We start from the raw sequence: 20,942 nt of genomic DNA on the forward strand, positions 1-20,942 counted from the left end.
GGCGATGGGAACAAATAAAGGCAGACAGTATGAATTATGTACATGTGTATATATGTGTATGTCTGTGTGTGTATATATATATGTGTATATTGAGATGTATAGGTATGTATATTGTGCGTGTGTGGACATGTTTGTATATACATGTGTATGTGGGCAGGTTGGGCCATTCTTTTGTCTGTTTCCTTGCGCTACCTTGCTAACGCGGGAGACCGATAAAGCAAAATAAAAAAAAAAAATACATACCTAATAATTGTAATGAATTTTACACTCAAATTCATAATGTTACTTAAACCTGTGTTACATCTTGCACGTTTCACTATAACAGATTTGGATATGTATAAATAAAACTCAATCTGTCGTTCTTTAATCACCTTTATAAAACATTGGTTCTGGTTAAATAAGGATATTTCCACATTTAATGATAAATTATGATGAAAGTTCATTAAAGTAAGTTACTGAACTTAAGTAGAACTTTGGTATACAGCAAATACAAATTATCACCTTCGCTACTGGAATACAATTTATGATGGTTAAGAGAAACCTTCAACCTGTTTGCATTTTTACCAGTGACAATTTTTTTTCTAAAATTCTTCAATAAATCAGCAACAGCTTTCAATTATGCACTTCTGCTAATGAATGCAAATGATAAATTCAAGAGGAAAACAATAAACAACCAAAGAATATAAAATAATATTGGAACCTATTCTATTTATTTCTCTGATGCCCATTCCCTCCAAGAACCCACATCAGGTGGCCACAGCAAAAAGTCTTCACTCATCCCAGTCTTCACATGCCTCCCTCACAAACACCCCACATTTTTCCACACTTTCTCTCCCTCCAGTACTCTTCCACTCTATTTCCATACATCCCAGGTGGTCTTCTTCTCACACCAACTCCTTTAATCACATCCATCTTGCACTCTCCTTGTAAATTCCCCATCTAGTATTCTTTCCATATGTCCATACATCTCAAAATATTATGTTTCACATATGCTACCACTCCACAATTAATTCCCTGTCATACCAAATCTCTCACGCCCTCTCATTTCTTTCTTCATTCCATCTAGCCATACTACATGCTCCTTTCAAATAGCTCATTTCCATTTCTTGACCTCTGTGACTCATTCCATGTACATGTTTTGGCTGCATAAGTTAGGGTCAGGAGGACTATGCTGTCCCTTAATCCTTTCTTCACTTCCATACTTGTACTTCTACCTATTAAGGGACCCAATGATTTCTCTTGTACTACCTTCCTCATCCCTCCATCCATATCACCAAACTTACCTAAGACAGCTTCTAAGTACTTAAATTGTCACCTCTTCTAATCTTTCTCCCCAATATCTGTAACACAGCTTGCACACTTCTTTCTCACTCTGTATGGCTTTGCAAAATTTATAGTTTCACTGTTTCCTTTTAAACACCATTACTTTACTTTTACTTGCATTTACCTGTAATCAATTGCCTTGCTTACAAACATTATAAAACACATTTACAACCCTCAGCAACTCTCCACTCTCAGGAAACAACACAGTATCATCCATAAACAGGCTTGTTACTAGTTATCGTACCTGTGCCTCCTTTCCTTAATTTTGCTTTCATCTCTCCATCCGCGGACATGTTAAAAAACCATGGTGGTATCACACAGCCCTGCCTCTCACCCATATGTGTTATGAAACCTTCCTGAATTTCACGGTCCTTGTTAAATCAAAATCTTGAAATAGCTGAGGATAATCATATGGTTCTTACTGTGTAATACTGTTACACACCTGAACAGAAAAAACTAATATAAAACAACTTTAACAATTATAAATAGTTTCTTATCACCATGACTGTCAAAAATTTTGCCATCACTGTAATGCACATTTAGACACCAAAAATATCTTCTAATCAAAGAACAGTGGAGATAAAATCAAATGCTTCAGTGATTAAAATTATCTAAAAGATTACTAAATTCTCGAAAACTATAATTTTCATTGGTGTCTAACTTCTTAAGTCTTCTTTATGGTTGGCAGCGTCCTACAAATCTTGGATAAAGTATGGCCTCTCGAATGTGATAACGATTGGCAATCCAACAAAGGAAACGCTCTAAACCCAAGCCATAACCACCATGGGGACATGTGCCATACAAGCGCTGTTGAAAAAAGTTAAGAATGTTAACCAAAATACCTATAAAATGTAAATAAAGTAACTAGGTGTTTACAAAAGCCTGTTTCACTCACCTAGTTTTAAATGCTATAGTATCAAGCAATTTTTTGGTGGATCAAAATATTACATGACCCTTTTGTATAATCAAGCAAAATGTCTTAAATATATATTTTGGAGGAAAGCTGCCATTGTAGTGTGTCAAACCACTCACAATGATGTAGGTACAGATCAAAGTTGAAGCAAACATAACACTGACAAAACATAAACAATGAAATAAACTAACAAGAACTAAATAATAAACTGAACATCCATCAGTCTGAGACCACACTTTCCCGTTTATGTTTTAGATATTACCCATCCCTACATTACTACAGACACCAAATCAACACATCACAGGACCCTTCATGCCTATCATAAAAGTACCACAATGAAGACTGGATACTTACTGCCCAGATGCCCTACAATCTCTCAACACAAAGACACATGTAACATCACATTTTATGATCTACGGTACTGCCTGGCAGACATGGTTTACTTCCTGAGTGCTGAGGGAGTTTCATAAAGACAGAAGGGACTCCATGGTTAGGAAATAAGTATGAGTTATTACTTTTTGTAGTCTTTTCTTTCATACCATTCGCCATTTCCCGCGTTAGTGAGGTAGCGTCAAGAACAGAGGACTGGACCTTTGAGGGAATATTCTCACCTGGCCCCCTTCTCTGTTCCTTCTTTTGGAAAATTAAAAAAAAAGAACCAAGAGTGGAGGATTTCCAGCCCCCCACTGTATTATGATTATTAATTTTTCCATACTTGTTCGCTGTTTCTTGTGTTAATGAGGTAGCACCAGGAACATAAGAAGAAATGGCCTCATTCATCTGCATCCATTCTCTAGTTGTCATATGTAATGTACCAAAACTACAGCCCTATATCCACAACCAGGCACCACACTTTTCCATGGTTTCCCCTCGGCCAATTCAAATGCCATGGTTGAGTCCACTAACAACATATCACCAGCTGTACAAAGACCTCTTTTAATGGAGCCTCTTGGAATGAATTTTGTTGAACAGACATGAAGAAAATAGTCATTCAATAAATACACCATATTTTGCACCATACAAAATGCACACTTTTTTCTTCTAAAATATGTTTTCAAAAAGTCACCTTGGAGTGGATTTGTAGCAATTAAATTTCTAAAGAATGAGAAGGAATATGTTGTTGATTGGTTACAGTTTCTGGTGTCTGTATTCATCACTGGGAAAAGTCTATGGATTGGAAGAATATATGTATAAAGCAAGGAGAACAATGGAGAGTGTTCAAATTGCAACTGCACTAGTTTGTTGAGTGCACCTGGTAAGGTACCGGTACACCACCAAATTTCCGACAAATGATGATTTGGCACCTCCTTTGGTCCAGACAAAATTACATGAGGGAACTTGAAATTACCGCAGCCACCAGACTAGTTTATTGAGCGGCCAAAGATGGCATCGTGTGTAGGGAGTGCTTATTTACACTCTTTACACTGCACTAGTTGGTGGTGATACTGCAATTCTGTGAGATTCTTAGCTTATTTTGCTTAAATTTAATCCTAGCTATTGCTTCTAGGACATATGAGAGTGTCAGTCGTGGTGTCTAACGTAAACACCAGTCCATATCAATCCAAGATACAGTAGAACTGTTGAAAAAAATGGACTGTGGTGTTTCAGTGTGTAAGCTGTGTGACATCTATAGTATTGGTTCACCAACTGTTTATGATATAAAGAAGCAAACGGAGAAAATATTGAAATTCTATACAGGCAACAATTATTTCACAAATGTACTATTGTACAAGTACCCGTATTTCATTTATTTATTTAATGTACATTTAATATTTGTTTAATTTAAATTTCTAGCAGTCCATGGTATACTTTAGACACATGGGAAATGTATAATTAGTGGGTTAGAAGCACGTTGATGAATTATTACCTGACCACGGTTGGTCTGGCAAAATAATTACTCCGGCATGGCTTTGGGAACAAACTAGAGTGCTGGAAAATCGGTGGTGTACCAGTATATGGAAAACTGGTGAATGAGGAGGTTGTGGGATGCACATAGTATTAGACTAGGGAGGAGTAATGTGCTTTCATGAGTGGCAGGGGATGTGTGAATCAGGTGTTTGCTAGGTAATCCTTAGAGAAACAGTACTTTGATGTGGCATTTATGGATCTGGAGAGGTATATGCAAGAGTCTTGGAGAGAGGGGTAAGTATGCAGTCTGTAGCAGATGAGAGGGCCTGTGAAATGAGGCATTTGTTGTCTTGATGAGACAGCACTGGAGACAGATTTGACAGAGAAACAGCAAAAGCTGGTGAATGAGTTTAGGAGTGTGTGTGAAAGAAGGAAGCTGAGAGTAAATGTGAATTAAAGCACGCTCATCAGGCAGAGGGACAGGCTAATTGGGGGTGTGAGATTGAATGGAGAGAATTCAAAGGAAGTGTTTTAGATACCCCATGAGTGGAAATGAGTCAAGGGGTGAGTGATATGGTGAAGGTTCTGGTAGCACTGCAGAGAGTATAGAAAGAGGTCATTATCTGGGAGGGCAAAAAAAGCTATGTTTGAAGGTACAGCAGTCTCAACAATGTTGTATGGATGTGAGGCATGGGCTACAGATTAAGATGTGCAGAAAGGCTGGAAGTGTTGGAAATGAAATGTGTGAGGACAATATTTGACGTAAGGAGGTTTGATGGAGTAGGAAAAGGGTACAAGAGAGGTATGGTAATAAAAAGTGTGGCTTAGAGAGCCAAAGAAAGTGTGCTGAAACAGTGTGGACATGAGACAATAAGTGAGGAGTGGTTGACAAAGAGGATATATACATCATATCAGAAGTGGAGGAACAAGAAGGGGACCAAACTAGAGATGGAAGAATGAAGTGAAAAAGATTTTGAGCTATCGGGGCCTGAACATGAGGCAAGATAAAAGGAAAGTACAGGAAAGAGAGAAATTGGAACAATGTGGTATACAGGTTGACATGCTGTTAATGGACTGATCTAGCCACACTCTTTTTATTACCACACATCTCTCTTACCCTTTCATTACTTACTCGATCAAACCACCTCACACCACATATTGGCTCAAACATCTCATTTCCAGCACATCCAACCTCCTCCGCACAACTCTATCTATAGCCCATACCTCGCAACCAGATAACATTGTTGGAACCACTATTCCTTCAAACATACTCATTTTTGCTTTACTAAGATAATGTTCTCGACTTCCACACATTTTTCAATGCTCCCACAACTTTCGCCCTCCCCCCCACCCTATGATTTACTTCCGCTTCCATGGTTCCATCCGCTGCCAAATCCACTCCCAGATATCTAAAACACTTCACTTCCTCCAGTTTTTCTCCATTCCAACTTACCTCCCAATTGACTTGTCCCTCAACCCTACTGTACCTAATAACTTTGCTCTTATTCACATTTACTTTCAGCTTTCTTCTTTCACATACATTACCAAACTCAGTCACAGCTTCTGCAGTTTCTCACACGAATCAGCCACCAGTGCTCTATTATCAGCGAAAAACAAATGACTCACTTCCCAAGCTCTCTCATCCACAACAGACTGCATACTTGCCCCTCTTTCCAAAACTCTTGCATTCACCTCCCTAACAACCCCATCCATAAACAAATTAAACAACCATGGAGACATCACACACCCCTGCCGCAAACCTACATTCACTGAGAACCAATCACTTTCCTCTCTTCCTACACGTACACATGCCTTACATCCTCGATAAAAACTTTTCACTGCTTCTAACAACTTGCCTCCCACACCATATATCCTTAATACCTTCCACAGAGCATCTCTATCAACTCTATCAAATGCCTTCTCCAGATCCATGAATGCTACATACAAATCCATTTGCTTTTCCGAGTATTTCTCACATACATTCTTTAAAGCAAACACCTGATCCACACATCCTCTACCACTTCTGAAACCACACTGCTCTTCCCCAATCTGATGCTCTGTACATGCCTTCACCCTCTCAATCAATACCCTCCCATATAATTTCCCAGGAATACTCAACAAACTTATACCTCTGTAATTTGAGCACTCACTTTTATCCCCATTTGCCCCTGTACAATGGCACTATGCAAGCATTCTGCCAATCTTCAGGCACCTCACCATGAGTCATACATACATTAAATAACCTTACCAACCAGTCAACAATACAGTCACCCCCTTTCTTAATAAATTCCACTGCAATACCATCCAAACCCGCTGCCTTGCCGGCTTTCATCTTCCGCAAAGCTTTTACTACCTCTTCTCTGTTTACTAAATCATTCTCCCTAACCCTCTCACTTTGCACACCACCTCAACCAAAACACCCTATATCTGCCACTCTACCATCAAACACATCACTGCTTCCCTGAATACATCCCATTCCTCCCCACTCCCCTTATGTCCTTTGTTCTCACCTTTTTCCATTTTGTACTCAGTGTCTCCTGGTACTTCCTCACACAAGTCTCCTTCCCAAGCTCACTTTTTCTCACCACTCTTTTCACCCCAACATTCTCTCTTCTTTTCTGAAAACCTCTACAAATCTTCACCTTCGCCTCCACAAGATAATGATCAGACATCCTTCCAGTTACACCTCTCAGCACATTCACATCCAAAAGTTTCTCTTTCGCACGCCTATCAATTATCACATAATCCAATAACGGTCTCTGGCCATCTCTCCTACTTACATACGCATACTTATGTATATCTCTCTTTTTCAACCAGGTTTTTATATAATTTTTTTTCTTTTTTTATACTTTGTCGCTGTCTCCCGCGTTAGCGAGGTAGCGCAAGGAAACAGACGAAAGAAATGGCCCAACCCCCCCCATACCCATGTATATACATACGTCCACACACGCAAATATACATACCTACACAGCTTTCCATGGTTTACCCCAGACGCTTCACATGCCTTGATTCAATCCACTGACAGCACGTCAACCCCGGTATACCACATCGCTCCAATTCACTCTATTCCTTGCCCTCCTTTCACCCTCCTGCATGTTCAGGCCCCGATCACACAAAATCTTTTTCACTCCATCTTTCCACCTCCAATTTGGTCTCCCTCTTCTCCTTGCTCCCTCCACCTCCGACACATATATCCTCTTGGTCAATCTTTCCTCACTCATTCTCTCCATGTGCCCAAACCACTTCAAAACACCCTCTTCTGCTCTCTCAACCACGCTCTTTTTATTTCCACACATCTATCTTACCCTTACGTTACTTACTCGATCAAACCACCTCACAACACACATTGTCCTCAAACATCTCATTTCCAGCACATCCATCCTCCTGCGCACAACTCTATCCATAGCCCACGCCTCGCAACCATACAACATTGTTGGAACCACTATTCCTTCAAACATACCCATTTTTGCTTTCCGAGATAATGTTCTCGACTTCCACACATTCTTCAAGGCCCCCAGAATTTTCGCCCCCTCCCCCACCCTATGATCCACTTCCGCTTCCATGGTTCCATCCGCTGCCAGATCCACTCCCAGATATCTAAAACACTTCACTTCCTCCAGTTTTTCTCCATTCAAACTCACCTCCCAATTGACTTGACCCTCAACCCTACTGTACCTAATAACCTTGCTCTTATTCACATTTACTCTTAACTTTCTTCTTCCACACACTTTACCAAACTCAGTCACCAGCTTCTGCAGTTTCTCACATGAATCAGCCACCAGCGCTGTATCATCAGCGAACAACAACTGACTCACTTCCCAAGCTCTCTCATCCCCAACAGACTTCATACTTGCCCCTCTTTCCAAAACTCTTGCATTTACCTCCCTAACAACCCCATCCATAAACAAATTAAACAACCATGGAGACATCACACACCGCTGCCGCAAACCTACATTCACTGAGAACCAATCACTTTCCTCTCTTCCTACACGTACACAAGCCTTACATCCTCGATAAAAACTTTTCACTGCTTCTAACAACTTTCCTCCCACACCATATATTCTTAATACCTTCCACAGAGCATCTCTATCAACTCTATCATATGCCTTCTCCAGATCCATAAATGCTACATACAAATCCATTTGCTTTTCTAAGTATTTCTCACATACATTCTTCAAAGCAAACACCTGATCCACACATCCTCTACCACTTCTGAAACCACACTGCTCTTCCCCAATCTGATGCTCTGTACATGCCTTCACCCTCTCAATCAATACCCTCCCATATAATTTACCAGGAATACTCAACAAACTTATACCTCTGTAATTTGAGCACTCACTCTTATCCCCTTTGCCTTTGTACAATGGCACTATGCACGCATTCCGCCAATCCTCAGGCACCTCACCATGAGTCATACATACATTAAATAACCTTACCAACCAGTCAACAATACAGTCACCCCCTTTTTTAATAAATTCCACTGCAATACCATCCAAACCTGCTGCCTTGCCGGCTTTCATCTTCCGCAAAGCTTTCACTACCTCTTCTCTGTTTACCAAATCATTTTCCCTAACCCTCTCACTTTGCACACCACCTCGACCAAAACACCCTATATCTGCCACTCTATCATCAAACACATTCAACAAACCTTCAAAATACTCACTCCATCTCCTTCTCACATCACCACTACTTGTTATCACCTCCCCATTTGCGCCCTTCACTGAAGTTCCCATTTGCTCCCTTGTCTTACGCACTTTATTTACCTCCTTCCAGGTATATATATATATATATATATATATATATATATATATATATATATAATTTTTATTTTGCTTTGTCGCTGTCTCCCGCATTTGTGAGGTAGCGCAAGGAAACAGATGAAAGAAAATGGCCCAACCCACCCCCATACACAATGTACACACACACGCGCCCACACACGCAAATATACATACCTATACATCTCAATGTACACATATATATACACACACAGACACATACATATATACCCATGCACACAATTCACACTGTCTGCCCCTATTCATTCCCATTGCCACCTTGCCACCCATGGAATACCATCCCCCTCCCCCCTCATGTGTGCGTGGTAGCACTAGGAAAAGACAACAAAGGCCCCATTCATTCACACTCAGTCTCCAGCTGTCACGCAATAATGCCCGAAACCACAGCTCCCTTTCCACATCCAGGCCCCACACAACTTTCCATGGTTTACCCCAGACGCTTCACATGCCCTGATTCAATCCACTGACAGCACGTCAACCCCGGTATACCACATCAATCCAATTCACTCTATTCATTCTATCCCTGGGGATATATATATATTTATTTATTTATTTATTTTGCCTTGTCGCTGTCTCCTGCGTTAGCGCAAGGAAACAGACAAAAGAATGGCCCAACCCACCCACATACACATGTATATACATACAAGTCCACACATGCAAATATACATACCTATACATCTCAATGTGCACATATATATACACCCACAGACATATACATATATACACATGTACATAATTCACACTATCTGCCTTTATTTATTCCCCTCGCCACACATGGAATAGCAACCCCTTCCCCCCTCATGTGTGCGAGGTAGTGCTAGGAAAAGACAACAAAGGCCACATTCATTCACAATCAGTCTCTAGCTGTCATGCAATAATGCCCAAAACCACAGCTCCCTTTCCACATCCCAGCCCCACAGAACTTTCCATGGTTTACCCCAGACACTTCACATGCCCTGATTCAATCCACTGACAGTACGTCGACCCCGGTAAACCACATCGATCCAATTCACTCTATTCCACGCCCGCCTTTCACCCTCCTGCATGTTCAGGCCCCGATCACTCAAAATCTTTTTCACTCCAACTTTCCACCTCCAATTTGGTCTCCCACTTCTCCTCGTTCCCTCCACCTCCGACACATATATCCTCTTGGCCAATCTTTTCTCACTCATTCTCTCCATGAGCCCAAACCATTTCAAAACACCCTCTTCTGCTCTCTCAACCACACTCTTTTTATTTCCACACATCTCTCTTACCCTTACATTACTTACTCGATCAAACCACCTCACACCACATAATGTCCTCAAACATCTCATTTTCAGAACATCCACCCTCCTGCGCACAACTCTATCCATAGCCCATGCCTCGCAACCATACATCATTGTTGGAACCACTATTCCATCAAACATACCCATTTTTGCTTTCCGAGATAATGTTCTCGACTTCCACACATTCTTCAAGGCTCCCAGGATTTTCGCCCCCTCCCCCACCCTATGATTCACTTCCGCTTCCATGGTTCCATCCGCTGCCAGATCCACTCCCAGATATCTAAAACACTTTACTTCCTCCAGTTTTTCTCCATTCTTCTCCATTCAAACTTACCTCCCAATTGACTTGACCCTCAACCCTACTGTACCTAATAACCTTGCTCTTATTCACATTTACTCTTAACTTTCTTCTTCCACACACTTTACCAAACTCAGTCTCCAGCTGTCACGCAATAATGCCCGAAACCACAGCTCCCTTTCCACATCCCAGCCCCACAGAACTTTCCATGGTTTACCCCAGACGCTTCACATGCCCTGATTCAATCCACTGACAGCACGTCAACCCCGGTATACCACATCAATCCAATTCACTCTATTCCTTGCCCTCCTTTCACCCTCCTGCATGTTCAGGCCCCGATCACTCAAAATCTTTTTCACTCCAACTTTCCACCTCCAATTTGGTCTCCCTCTTCTCCTTGCTCCCTCCACCTCCGACACATATATCCTCTTGGCCAATCTTTTCTCACTCATTCTCTCCATGTGCCCAAACCACTTCAAAACACCCTCTTCTGCTCTCTCAACCACGCTCTTTTTATTTCCACACATCTCTCTTACCCTTACATTACTTACTCGATCAAACCACCTCACACCACATAATGTCCTCAAACATCTCATTTTCAGAACATCCACCCTCCTGCGCACAACTCTATCCATAGCCCACGCCTCGCAACCATACAACATTGTTGGAACCACTATTCCATCAAACATACCCATTTTTGCTTTCCGAGATAATGTTCTCGACTTCCACACATTCTTCAAGGCTCCCAGGATTTTCGCCCCCTCCCCCACCCTATGATTCACTTCCGCTTCCATGGTTCCATCCGCTGCCAGATCCACTCCCAGATATCTAAAACACTTCACTTCCTCCAGTTTTTCTCCATTCCAACTTACCTCCCAATTGACTTGACCCTCAACCCTACTGTACCTAATAACCTTGCTCTTATTCACATTTACTCTTAACTTTCTTCTTCCACACACTTTACCAAACTCAGTCTCCAGCTGTCACGCAATAATGCCCGAAACCACAGCTCCCTTTCCACATCCCAGCCCCACAGAACTTTCCATGGTTTACCCCAGACGCTTCACATGCCCTGATTCAATCCACTGACAGCACGTCAACCCCGATATACCACATCGAAACAATTCACTCTATTCCTTGCCCTCCTTTCACCCTCCTGCATGTTCAGGCCCCGATCACTCAAAATCTTTTTCACTCCAACTTTCCACCTCCAATTTGGTCTCCCTCTTCTCCTTGCTCCCTCCACCTCCGACACATATATCCTCTTGGTCAATCTTTCCTCACTCATTCTCTCCATGTGCCCAAACCACTTCAAAACACCCTCTTCTGCTCTCTCAACCACGCTCTTTTTATTTCCACACATCTATCTTACCCTTACGTTACTTACTCGATCAAACCACCTCACAACACACATTGTCCTCAAACATCTCATTTCCAGCACATCCATCCTCCTGCGCACAACTCTATCCATAGCCCACGCCTCGCAACCATACAACATTGTTGGAACCACTATTCCTTCAAACATACCCATTTTTGCTTTCCGAGATAATGTTCTCGACTTCCACACATTCTTCAAGGCCCCCAGAATTTTCGCCCCCTCCCCCACCCTATGATCCACTTCCGCTTCCATGGTTCCATCCGCTGCCAGATCCACTCCCAGATATCTAAAACACTTCACTTCCTCCAGTTTTTCTCCATTCAAACTCACCTCCCAATTGACTTGACCCTCAACCCTACTGTACCTAATAACCTTGCTCTTATTCACATTTACTCTTAACTTTCTTCTTCCACACACTTTACCAAACTCAGTCACCAGCTTCTGCAGTTTCTCACATGAATCAGCCACCAGCGCTGTATCATCAGCGAACAACAACTGACTCACTTCCCAAGCTCTCTCATCCCCAACAGACTTCATACTTGCCCCTCTTTCCAAAACTCTTGCATTTACCTCCCTAACAACCCCATCCATAAACAAATTAAACAACCATGGAGACATCACACACCGCTGCCGCAAACCTACATTCACTGAGAACCAATCACTTTCCTCTCTTCCTACACGTACACAAGCCTTACATCCTCGATAAAAACTTTTCACTGCTTCTAACAACTTTCCTCCCACACCATATATTCTTAATACCTTCCACAGAGCATCTCTATCAACTCTATCATATGCCTTCTCCAGATCCATAAATGCTACATACAAATCCATTTGCTTTTCTAAGTATTTCTCACATACATTCTTCAAAGCAAACACCTGATCCACACATCCTCTACCACTTCTGAAACCACACTGCTCTTCCCCAATCTGATGCTCTGTACATGCCTTCACCCTCTCAATCAATACCCTCCCATATAATTTACCAGGAATACTCAACAAACTTATACCTCTGTAATTTGAGCACTCACTCTTATCCCCTTGCCTTTGTACAATGGCACTATGCACGCATTCCGCCAATCCTCAGGCACCTCACCATGAGTCATACATACATTAAATAACCTTACCAACCAGTCAACAATACAGTCACCCCCTTTTTTAAATAAATTCCACTGCAATACCATCCAAACCTGCTGCCTTGCCGGCTTTCATCTTCCGCAAAGCTTTCACTACCTCTTCTCTGTTTACCAAATCATTTTCCCTAACCCTCTCACTTTGCACACCACCTCGACCAAAACACCCTATATCTGCCACTCTATCATCAAACACATTCAACAAACCTTCAAAATACTCACTCCATCTCCTTCTCACATCACCACTACTTGTTATCACCTCCCCATTTGCGCCCTTCACTGAAGTTCCCATTTGCTCCCTTGTCTTACGCACTTTATTTACCTCCTTCCAGGTATATATATATATATAATTTTTATTTTGCTTTGTCGCTGTCTCCCGCATTTGTGAGGTAGCGCAAGGAAACAGATGAAAGAAAATGGCCCAACCCACCCCCATACACAATGTACACACACACGCGCCCACACACGCAAATATACATACCTATACATCTCAATGTACACATATATATACACACACAGACACATACATATATACCCATGCACACAATTCACACTGTCTGCCCCTATTCATTCCCATTGCCACCTTGCCACCCATGGAATACCATCCCCCTCCCCCCTCATGTGTGCGTGGTAGCACTAGGAAAAGACAACAAAGGCCCCATTCATTCACACTCAGTCTCCAGCTGTCACGCAATAATGCCCGAAACCACAGCTCCCTTTCCACATCCAGGCCCCACACAACTTTCCATGGTTTACCCCAGACGCTTCACATGCCCTGATTCAATCCACTGACAGCACGTCAACCCCGGTATACCACATCAATCCAATTCACTCTATTCATTCTATCCCTGGGGATATATATATATTTATTTATTTATTTATTTTGCCTTGTCGCTGTCTCCTGCGTTAGCGCAAGGAAACAGACAAAAGAATGGCCCAACCCACCCACATACACATGTATATACATACAAGTCCACACATGCAAATATACATACCTATACATCTCAATGTGCACATATATATACACCCACAGACATATACATATATACACATGTACATAATTCACACTATCTGCCTTTATTTATTCCCCTCGCCACACATGGAATAGCAACCCCTTCCCCCCTCATGTGTGCGAGGTAGTGCTAGGAAAAGACAACAAAGGCCACATTCATTCACAATCAGTCTCTAGCTGTCATGCAATAATGCCCAAAACCACAGCTCCCTTTCCACATCCCAGCCCCACAGAACTTTCCATGGTTTACCCCAGACACTTCACATGCCCTGATTCAATCCACTGACAGTACGTCGACCCCGGTAAACCACATCGATCCAATTCACTCTATTCCACGCCCGCCTTTCACCCTCCTGCATGTTCAGGCCCCGATCACTCAAAATCTTTTTCACTCCAACTTTCCACCTCCAATTTGGTCTCCCACTTCTCCTCGTTCCCTCCACCTCCGACACATATATCCTCTTGGCCAATCTTTTCTCACTCATTCTCTCCATGAGCCCAAACCATTTCAAAACACCGTCTTCTGCTCTCTCAACCACGCTCTTTTTATTTCCACACATCTCTCTTACCCTTACATTACTTACTCGATCAAACCACCTCACACCACATAATGTCCTCAAACATCTCATTTTCAGAACATCCACCCTCCTGCGCACAACTCTATCCATAGCCCATGCCTCGCAACCATACATCATTGTTGGAACCACTATTCCATCAAACATACCCATTTTTGCTTTCCGAGATAATGTTCTCGACTTCCACACATTCTTCAAGGCTCCCAGGATTTTCGCCCCCTCCCCCACCCTATGATTCACTTCCGCTTCCATGGTTCCATCCGCTGCCAGATCCACTCCCAGATATCTAAAACACTTTACTTCCTCCAGTTTTTCTCCATTCTTCTCCATTCAAACTTACCTCCCAATTGACTTGACCCTCAACCCTACTGTACCTAATAACCTTGCTCTTATTCACATTTACTCTTAACTTTCTTCTTTCACACACTTCACCAAACTCAGTCACCAGCTTCTGCAGTTTCTCACATGAATCAGCCAACAGTGCTGTATCATCAACGAACAACAACTGACTCACTTCCCAAGCTCTCTCATCCCCAACAGACTTCATACTTGCCCCTCTTTCCAAAACTCTTGCATTCACCTCCCTAGCAACCCCATCCATAAACAAATTAAACAACCATGGAGACATCACACACCCCTGCCGCAAACCTACATTCACTGAGAACCAATCACTTTCCTCTCTTCCTAAATGTACACATGCCTTACATCTTCAATAAAAACTTTTCACTGCTTCTAACAACTTGCCTCCCACACCATATATTCTTAGTACCTTCCACAAAGCATCTCTATCAACTCTATCATATGCCTTCTCCAGATCCATAAATGCTACATACAAATCCATGTGCTTTTCTAAGTATTTCTCACATACATTCTTCAAAGCAAACACCTGATCCACACATCCTCTACCACTTCTGAAACCACACTGCTCTTCCCCAATCTGATGCTCTGTACATGCCTTCACCCTCTCAATCAATACCCTCCCATATAATTTACCAGGAATACTCAACAAACTCATACCTATGTAATTTGAGCACTCACTCTTATCCCCTTTGCCTTTGTACAATAGCACTATGCATGCATTCTGCCAATCCTCAGGCACCTCACCATGAATCATACATATATTAAATAACCTTACCAACCAGTCAACTATACAGTCACCCCCTTTTTTAATAAATACCACTGCAATACCATCCAAACCTGCTGCCTTGCCGGCTTTCATCTTCCGCAAAGCTTTTACTACCTCTTCTCTGTTTACCAAATCATTTTCTGTAACCCTCTCACTATGCACACCACCTTGACCAAAACACCCTATATCTGCCACTCTATCATCAAACACATTCAACAAACCATCAAAATACTCACTCCATCTTCTCACATCACCACTACTTGTTATTACCTCCCCATTAGCCCCCTTCACTGAAGTTCCCATTTGCTCCCTTGTCTTACGCACTTTATTTACCTCCTTCCAGAACATCTTTTTATTCTCCCTAAAATTTAATGATACTCTCTCACCCCAACTCTCCTTTGCCCTCTTTTTCACCTCTTGCACCTTTCTCTTGACCTCCTGTCTCTTTCTTTTATACATCTCCCACTCATTTGCATTTTTTCCCTGCAAAAATCGTCCAAATGCCTCTCTCTTCTCTTTCACAAATAATCTTACTTCTTCATCCCACCACTCACTACCCTTTCTAATCAACCAACCTCCCACGCTTCTCATGCCACAAACATCTTTTGCACAAGCCATCACTGCTTCCCTAAATACATCCCATTCCTCCCCCACTCCCCTTACCTCCTTTGTTCTCACTTTTTTCCATTCTGTACTCAGTCTCTCCTGGTACTGCCTTACACAAGTCTCCTTCCCAAGCTCACTTACTCTCACCACCCTCTTCACCCCAACATTCTCTCTTCTTTTCTGAAAACCCATAAAAATCTTCACCTTTGCCTCCACAAGATAATGATCAGACATCTCTTCAGTTGCACCTCTCAGCACATTAACATCCAAAAGTCTCTCTCTCTCTCTCTCTCTCTCTCTCTCTATATATATATATATATAGTCAACCTTTTCACTGCTGACCCTGTACTCATGCACTTCCTATTTCCATGCAAGACCTTTATGATTGCATCAGTTTCATTGGCATGATGACAAAGTTGCCAGATGCTGTAAGCCTAAAAAAAAAAGAAATAAAAATCTTACAGGCTTGGTTACGACTAAATATTAAATGTGAGACAGAGGAATATGATTTCTTGCTATAGCACAAGGGGAGTAAACCTGAGTAGAATCTGCAAAGAGTCCTTCATTCAAAATCTCATAGATTTCAAGCAAAGCAGATACTCATGCAAAGAAATATTACACAGATACTGAAAAATCATAATACAAATGATCTTTTACTGATATAACAAAAACTAGAATACAGAACAGCAACCTCATAAGTTTAACAACAATGAATCAATGATGTCAGTCCCATGTGTCACCTTATACTGGCAGTATAACCAAAGTCATTTAAATGAGCTTCAAATTTTTATCGTTTACTTTTTCTCTCAAGCTAAATTGAAGAATGGGGCTTCCCTCACTGTCCAGAGTAAAAGTGTATAGGAAGTGTGACCTATTGAATTCTGATTAAACTTTTTCAAGGATAGAACATAATTATAATGAACATAATGGGAATGTCTTGGGAGTAAAGTCAGGGGTTGGTGAGAGGACAAGAGTAAAGGAAGGAGTAGCACTACTCCTGAATCAGGAGTTATGGGAGTATGTGATAGAGTGTAAGAAAGTAAACTAGATTGATATGGGTAAAACTGAAAGTGGATGGAGAGAGAGATGGGTGATTATTGGTGCTTATGCACCTAGTCATGAGAAGAAAGATCATGAGAGGCAAGTGTTTTAGGAGCAGCTGAGTGAGTGTGTGAGCAGCTTTGATGCACGAGACCAGGTCATAGTGATGGGTGATTTGAATGCAAGGGCGAGTAATGTGGCAGTTGAGGGAATAATTGGTGTACATGGGGTGTTCAGTGTTGTAAATGGAAATGGTGAAGAGCTTGTAAATTTGTGTGCTTAAAAAGGACTGGTGATTGAGAATACCTGGTTTAAAAAGAGGGATATACATAAGTATACATATGTAAGTAGGAGAGATGGCCAGAGAGTGTTATTGGATTACATGTTAAATGATAAGCGTGTGAGAGAGAGACTTTTGGATGTTAATGTGCTGAGAGGGGCAGCTGGAGGGATGTCTGATCATTATTTTGTGTAGGCAAAGATGAAGATTTGTACAGGTTTTCAGAAACGAAGAGAGAATGTTAGGGTGAAGAGTGGTGAGAGTAAGTGAACCTGGAAAGGAAACTGATGTGAGGAAGTACCAGGAGATAATGACTGCAGAATGGAAAAAGGTGAGAGCAAATGACATAAGGGGAATGGGGAAGGAATGGGATGTATTTAGGGAAGCAGTGATGGCTTGCGCAGAAGATGCCTGTGGCATGAGGAAGGTGGGAGGTGGGCAGATTAGAAAGGGAAGCGAGTGGTGGGATGAAGTAAGATTGTTAATGAAAGAGAAGAGGCATCTGGACGATTTTTGCAAGGAGTAGTGGAAATGACAGGGAAATGTATAAAAGAAAGAGGCAGGAGATCAAGAGAAAGGGGCAAGGGGTGAAAATGAGGGCAAATGAGAGTTAGGGTGAAAGAGTATCAGTAAATTTTAAGGGGAATAAAAAAATGTTTTGGAGGGAGGTAAAAAAGTGCATAAGACAAGAGAACAAATGGGAACATCAGTGAAGGGGGCTAATGGGGAGGTAATAACAAGTGGTGGTGAAGTGAAACGGAGATGGAGTGAGTATTTTGAGGGTTTGTTGAATGCGATTGATGACAGAGTGGCAGATATAGGGCGTTTTGGTCAAGATGGTGTGCGAAGTGAAAGGGTCAGGGAAAATAGTTTGGCAAACAGAGAAGAGGTAGTGAAAGCTTTGTGGAAGATGAAAGATGGCAAGGCAGTAGGTCTGGACTGTATTGAAGTGGAATTTATTACAAAAGGGGTGACTGTTGTCGATTGGTTGGTAAGGATATTCAATGTATGCATGGTTCATGGTGAAGTGCCTTAGGATTGGCAGAATGCATGCATAGTGCCACTGTATGAAGGCAAAGGGGATAAAGGTGAATGTTCAAATTACAGAGGTATAAGTTTGTTGAGTATTCCTGGGAAATCACATGGGAGGGTATTGATTAAGGGGGTAAATGCATGCACAGAGCATCAGATTGGGGAAGAGCAGAGTGGTTTCAGAAGTAGTAGAGGATGTGTGGACCAGGTGTTTGCTTTGAAGAATGTTTGTGAGAAATAATTAGAAAGTCAGATGGATCTGTATGTAGCATTTATGGATCTGGAGAAGGCATATGACAGGGTTGATAGAGATGCTTTGTGGAAGGTATTAAGAGTATATGGTGTAAGAGGTAAGTTGCTAGAAGCAGTGAAAAGTTTTCATCAAGGATGTAATGAATGTGTACGAGTAGGAAGAGAGGAAAGTGATGGTTCCCAATGAATTCAGTTTGTGGCAGGGGTGCATGATATCTCTATGGTTGTTCAATTTGTTTATGGATGGGGTTGTTAGGGAGGTGAATGCAAGTTTTGGAGATAGGATCAAGTATGCAGTCTGTTGTGGATGAGAGGGCTTGGGAAGTGATTCTGTTGTTGTTCGATGATGATACAGCACTGGTGGTTGTTTCGGGTGAGAAACTACAGAAGTTGGTGACCGAGTTTGGTGGTGTGTGAAAGAAGAAAGCTGAGAGTAAATGTGAATAAGAGCAAGGTTATTAGGTTCAGTACGGTTGAGGGACAAGTTAATTGGGAGATAAGTTTGAATGGAGAAAAACTGGAGGAAGTGAAGTGTTTTTGATATCTGGAGTGGATTTAGTAGCAGATGGAACCATGGAAGTGGAAGTAAGTCACAGGGTGGGGGAGGGAGCGAAGGTTCTGAGGGAGAGTTGAAGAATGTGTGGAAGGTGAGAGCGTTATCTCAGAGAGCAAAAATGGGTATGTTTGAAGTACTAGAGGTTCTAACAATGTTATATAGTTGCAAGGCATGGGTTATAGATAGGGTTGTGCAGAGGAGGGTGGATGTGTTAAAAATGAAATGTTTGAGGATGATATATGGTGTGAGGTGGTTTCATCAATTAAGTAATGAAACGTTAAGAGAGATGTGTGGTCAATAAAAAGAGTGTGGTTGAGAGAGCAGGAGAGGGTGTGTTGAAATGGTTTGGTCACATGGAGAGAATGAGTGAGGAAAGATTCACAAAGAGGATATATGTGTCATAGGTAGAGGGAATGAGGTGAAGTGGGAGACCAAATTGGGGATGGAAGGATGGCATGAAAAAGATTTTGAGCGATTGGGGCCTGAACATAGAGGAGGGAGAAAGGTGTGCAAGGAATAATGTGAACTGGATGTGCTTGGATTGAACCAGGGCATGGAAAGTTTTGTTAGGCTTGGATGTGGAAAGGGAGCTGTGGTTTCGGTGCATTACACGTGACAACTGGAGACTAAGTGTGAACGAATGTGGCTTTTTTTGTCTTTTCCGGGTGCTTACAGGTGTGTGTGTGTGTGTGTGGTCATGTGTGGGAGGGTGGTGATGGAAATGGATGAAGGCAGCAAGTATCAACATGCACAAGTATATATGTATATGTATGTATATGGGAGCGGGGGACTAGAAAGTCTCCCCTCCTTGTATTTCAACTTTTTAAAAGGGTTAACAGCAGAAGGAGTCATGTGGGGACTGCTCATCCTCCTCAAGGCTCAGATTGGGATGTCTAAATTTGTGTGGTAGATATAACGTGTTTTGGTCAATATGGTGTGCGAAGTGAGAGGGTCAGGGAGAATGATTTGATAAACAGAGAAGAGGTAGTGAAAGCTTTGCAGAAGATGAAAGCCGGTTGGTTCGGATGGTATTGCAGTGGAATTTATTAAAAAAGGGGGTGACTGTGTTGTTGACTGGTTGGTGAGGATATTCAATGTATGTATGGCTCATGGTGAAGTGCCTGAGGATTGGCAGAATGCATGCATAATGCCACTGTATAAAGGCAAAGGGGATAAAGGTGAGAGTTCAAATTACAGATGTATAAGTTTGTTGAATATTCCTGGGAAGTTATATTGGAGGGTACTGATTGAGAGGGTGAATGCATGTAGAGAGCATCAGACTGGGGAAGAGCAGTGTGGTTTCAGAAGTGGTAGCAGATGTGTGGATCAGGTGTTTGCTTTGAAAAATGTATGTGAGAAATACTTAGAAAAAAATGGATTAGTATGTAACACTTGTGGATCTGGAGAAGGCACATGATAGAGTTGATAGAGATGCTCTGTGAAAGGTATTTAGAGTATATGGTGTGGGAGGCAAGTTGATAGAAGCAGTGGAAAGTTTTTATCGAGGG

The 20,942-nt window shown here is 41.9% G+C and overlaps 1 protein-coding gene across 2 annotated transcripts in view; it reads right to left on the reverse strand.

Moving 5' to 3' along the window:
- Nucleotides 1-354: 354 nt before the first annotated feature.
- The window catches only part of AsnRS (asparagine--tRNA ligase), a 160,454-nt gene continuing 139,866 nt past the window's right edge, over nt 355-20,942 (reverse strand). For both annotated transcript variants that reach the window (XM_071665065.1, XM_071665064.1), the window contains one exon: nt 355-2,130. In XM_071665065.1, the coding sequence (XP_071521166.1) occupies nt 1,999-2,130 (132 nt within the window). In that variant the 3' untranslated portion in view covers nt 355-1,998. The remainder of the gene's footprint in view (nt 2,131-20,942) is intronic.

Source organism: Panulirus ornatus, chromosome 9, assembly GCF_036320965.1.
Source record: "Panulirus ornatus isolate Po-2019 chromosome 9, ASM3632096v1, whole genome shotgun sequence".
NCBI lineage: Eukaryota > Metazoa > Arthropoda > Malacostraca > Decapoda > Palinuridae > Panulirus > Panulirus ornatus.